Source organism: Sinocyclocheilus grahami, unplaced genomic scaffold, assembly GCF_001515645.1.
Source record: "Sinocyclocheilus grahami isolate Dianchi unplaced genomic scaffold, SAMN03320097.WGS_v1.1 scaffold84.1, whole genome shotgun sequence".
Lineage (NCBI taxonomy): Eukaryota > Metazoa > Chordata > Actinopteri > Cypriniformes > Cyprinidae > Sinocyclocheilus > Sinocyclocheilus grahami.
Window position 1 is genome coordinate 467,539 of NW_015505263.1, and position 3,771 is coordinate 471,309.

General features: G+C 36.9%; 1 protein-coding gene across 1 annotated transcript in view; it reads right to left on the bottom strand.

The window, feature by feature from the left end:
* LOC107586633 (frizzled-3-like) overlaps positions 1-3,771 on the bottom strand; it is a 34,473-nt gene that overhangs the window by 11,877 nt on the left and 18,825 nt on the right. The window contains exons 5-6 of the mRNA XM_016274086.1: positions 2,471-2,525; positions 2,203-2,399 (exon numbers count right to left, since the gene is read on the bottom strand). Of these exons, the coding sequence (XP_016129572.1) occupies positions 2,203-2,399; positions 2,471-2,525 (252 nt within the window). The remainder of the gene's footprint in view (positions 1-2,202; positions 2,400-2,470; positions 2,526-3,771) is intronic.

The window sequence follows — 3,771 nt, forward strand, 5'->3', positions numbered from 1 at the left end:
AAAAAACAAAATCATGACGCAAAACATCCCCAAACTTACAATTTACTTAACAATTTTAGATTGTACCAAAAACAAATGAATTTGTACAATGCCGGAACATAAATTATGTTTGTAGCCTTATTTCTCTGATGTTGGATATACAAAATTTGTTAAATTCTTACATTTCATAAAATATAACAAATTGTTATAATAATTGTCTGAAAAGTGCAACAAAAGTATTGAATACTGAACAGTAATTTATGATGTCCATAGTAGAAGATGAATACTGAAAAGTAAATTTACATGTATTTTGTAAAAAAGTGCATTAAACTTCTTACATTTTGATGTAGTAAAATGACAGTGGCTCAACAGTTTGGTTTGCAATTTGAACAGCAATCTGATTTTTTTCAACAATCTTTTTTTCTGCAAGAAACAAAATGTCTACTCCTAAAGAAATAGTTTTACAATATAAAAGAAATATACAATATTATACAAGTTTTACAATATAAAAGAAATCATGCAATGCAGACGCATCAATTTAGTAACCACTGTACAAGTGCACACAACCTGCCTTAGTGGGAAGGGTCAGACTGTCTTTCTTTGCAGAGCTTATCAATTCTGGGTGTTATTGGGGATAGGCAAACTCTCAAGTCAGCTTCCACATTAAGCCGTGCCCTGTATTTTGTCTTTATTGCCATCATGGCTGAGAAAGATGTCTCACAAAGATATGTTGTTGGGAAAGGCAGCAATATTTTCATGGCCTGAAGAGCAACCTCCTTGTACTCCTTTTCAACCGTGGGCCAAAATTCTGCTGGGCCCTGCATATTAAATCTCATCCTGAGAGTGCGATCGCTGGATAATTCCAAAAGTTCATCTTCAGCCTTTCCGCTGAGGCCACTGGCCATCACATCACAAGAAAAGGGATCTCGAACCCAGTCATATTTCTCCATGTCAATGTCTGTGAAGTAGTGACTGAAATGTTCATTCAGTGAGGTGAGGTGACTGGTAATGGTGTTGAGCATGAAGTCCACTCCCATGCAAATTGTATCCAAAAATTCAGATAGATTTGGAAACATGTCAGTGATGCAGACGTGAGTTCAGCGGTCTTGACTTTACGAAGTTGACAGCCGCTACTACTACTTCCAACACATCATGCAGGTCGGGTGCCATTGACTTCGATGCAAGTGCTTGACGATGACACAGTGAGTGGCTGCGATCTTTTGGTAATCTTTCAGTCAGTTGAGATTTCACATCAAAAGAGATGTCTTTGATCCGTCTGCTTACTGTACCGTTGGACAGCGGTATGGATTTAATCTTGTTCGCGGCCTCCTCCCCGACCATCACTCTGCACATATCCACTGCTGCTGGAAGTATTAATTCCTCCCAGATCGTGTGAGGCTTTTTACATTTGGCTATTCGCAGGGCTGCAAGATACGATGCTTGCTGTGCTTTCTCGGGTATTGTCGTGATGTAAGTCATCCGTACCTTTTGCTTGATGTATTCTTCTTTCTTTCTTTGAAAAAAATCCTTACTTTTATTCGCATGCTCCGGATGAATTGTTGCGAAAGTTGAGTTTATATGGTTTCAGCGCTTCAACGGATAAAATCTTCAAGTGGTCTGCCGTCACTATATTCCATAAAGCCATATTTTATGTACGAGTCATCAAATTTACGCAGTTTGGTTTTTTTCACGCTAGGCTCTTCTGTATTAACCTTCTCAGCTGAGACAGTGCATCCTCTATCTAAAAACGTATCCATTTGAAAGAGTTTTAGCATTTATCAGCGTGTTCATGGCTAACCGTTCTGTGCACTAGTACATCAACGGAGCGTTTCTGTAGTGTGAGTATAATTTATATTATTTTTAAACATTTCTATTTTTTAAATACATCATAGTTTACATAAATTGACAATCCTGACTTACATACAGGTATAATCATTTTTTTTAAATAATTTCCTAATCTAGATTCTAGAATTTCTATGCGGCCCCCCTAGTGCCATCTGGTGGCCCCCAGTTTGAGAACCATTGGCTTAAACCACCATTTCAGTCAGGAAACATTTACTATTAACCATGTCCAAGAATAAACATGTTCAACCATTACAGCACAATTTACCTTCAGAAATGCTGAGCAATCATGAGGCAATTACATCTGACACACTGGGCAATGTACACTTTGTACCTTCTCTCAAAAGCTACCTTAAATTTCCAAAAGTCTTGAATGAGTACCTGCTGCACTCCATCTCCTCTGGCCAGGTGACTCCAAACATGTCCATGAGCTTCTGGCAGTCTCTCTTGGCATGCGTGCACAGGCTCCGGCACGGCAGAGACACCCGTCCGTACTCCATACACACGGGCGCATACAGGGCACACAGGAACGTCCTGAGGTCTGGAGAGCACTGCAGGTTCACCATGGGGTGGAAGGGCTGTTGGGGAGGGAGAACAGAGAGTTAGTTCATGCCAAGTACCCAGAGTTTATGACAGATCTCGTAAAAACACACAGCTTGGCTCTGGCAGCAGTCTGGGAGAAAAATGAACTCCACTGGAGCTGCCTGGCAAGAGTATTGCACATAAGGTAGAAGTGCAAGAAAACTTAGGCAGAAGTCGACAAAGAATTGAAACTGACATCTTAAAAATGTAATCCAATGTGAGCTGTTCTTTGAACAAAGATGATTGACTGTGGAATCAAAATACAACTTGCTCTGCTTTTGAAACTACTTTTCAGATGATGTCATCAAGGCCTTATATTTTCAACATATTAACACTTTTCACCATCCAATCAATTCCCGATGGATAAATCAAGTTACATTCGTCACATTTCATGATTAAATGGATTGCAAACATTTCAAGTTGACTTTAAGAATCAACCGATTTCCAAAATTAAGCCAGAATCACATTTGTCTTCATAACTGTGATTGCCTTGTTATTTTAGAATTTAAGAATATTTTGTATTCCCAAAAACATTTCCAAGGAATGTTCTTATCTATTTTCTTAAAAATGTTCTAAAGACAAAAATGTTGAAAATCATCGTAATATTTTCAAGTTAGGATAACCTAAAATTGGTCTTAAATGCTAAAATCGAGCCTTCTTTAGAAAGACTCTTTAAAAATACTCTCATCAAGCCAGATGGAATAAAAATATTGTGCATGGTTATTATGCTTGTATTACAGTAATCTGGTAGGAAAAAAAAAGTCTTTTTCAAGTGCGTTTTATCATTTTCGTCTTAAGAAAAAAAAAGTTCCTAAGAAAATATTTGAAAACTTCTTAATTTAACAGTTACACTTTTTAACAAACTTAGTTCATTTATGAAAAATGTTCTTAAAATTAAGTAATTTCTTAAGATAAGTGAATTAAGACTTTCTTACAAACATATATGAGAACATACAAGAATTTAGTAATAATTTCACTTGTGAACATTCTTACAATCTGGGGATTAAAGACATTTATTTTTATTAATCTTAAGAAATTTCTTGATTTCTTTCTTCAGAAGGTTTTCATGAGTCCAGCCCCTGATAACAACAAAGTGTCATTTTCTTCTTAAAACAATCAAATAAGATGCTCTTAAGAAAATATATGAAAATGTAAGAATTCTTTAAGTATTGCACTTTTTTGAACATTTTCATGAACGTCTTAGAATTTTCACTTGAGAAATTTCTTAACTTCTCCCTTAAGAAGATTTTCATGCCTCCCAGAATCTCAAGGTGCAAAAAGACAGGCAGGAAGTTGTCTGGGTACAGTAACCTGATGCCCCTTCAGCAGGATTACAGGCCAGTTTGGCAGCTCCAAGGACGCTTTTGT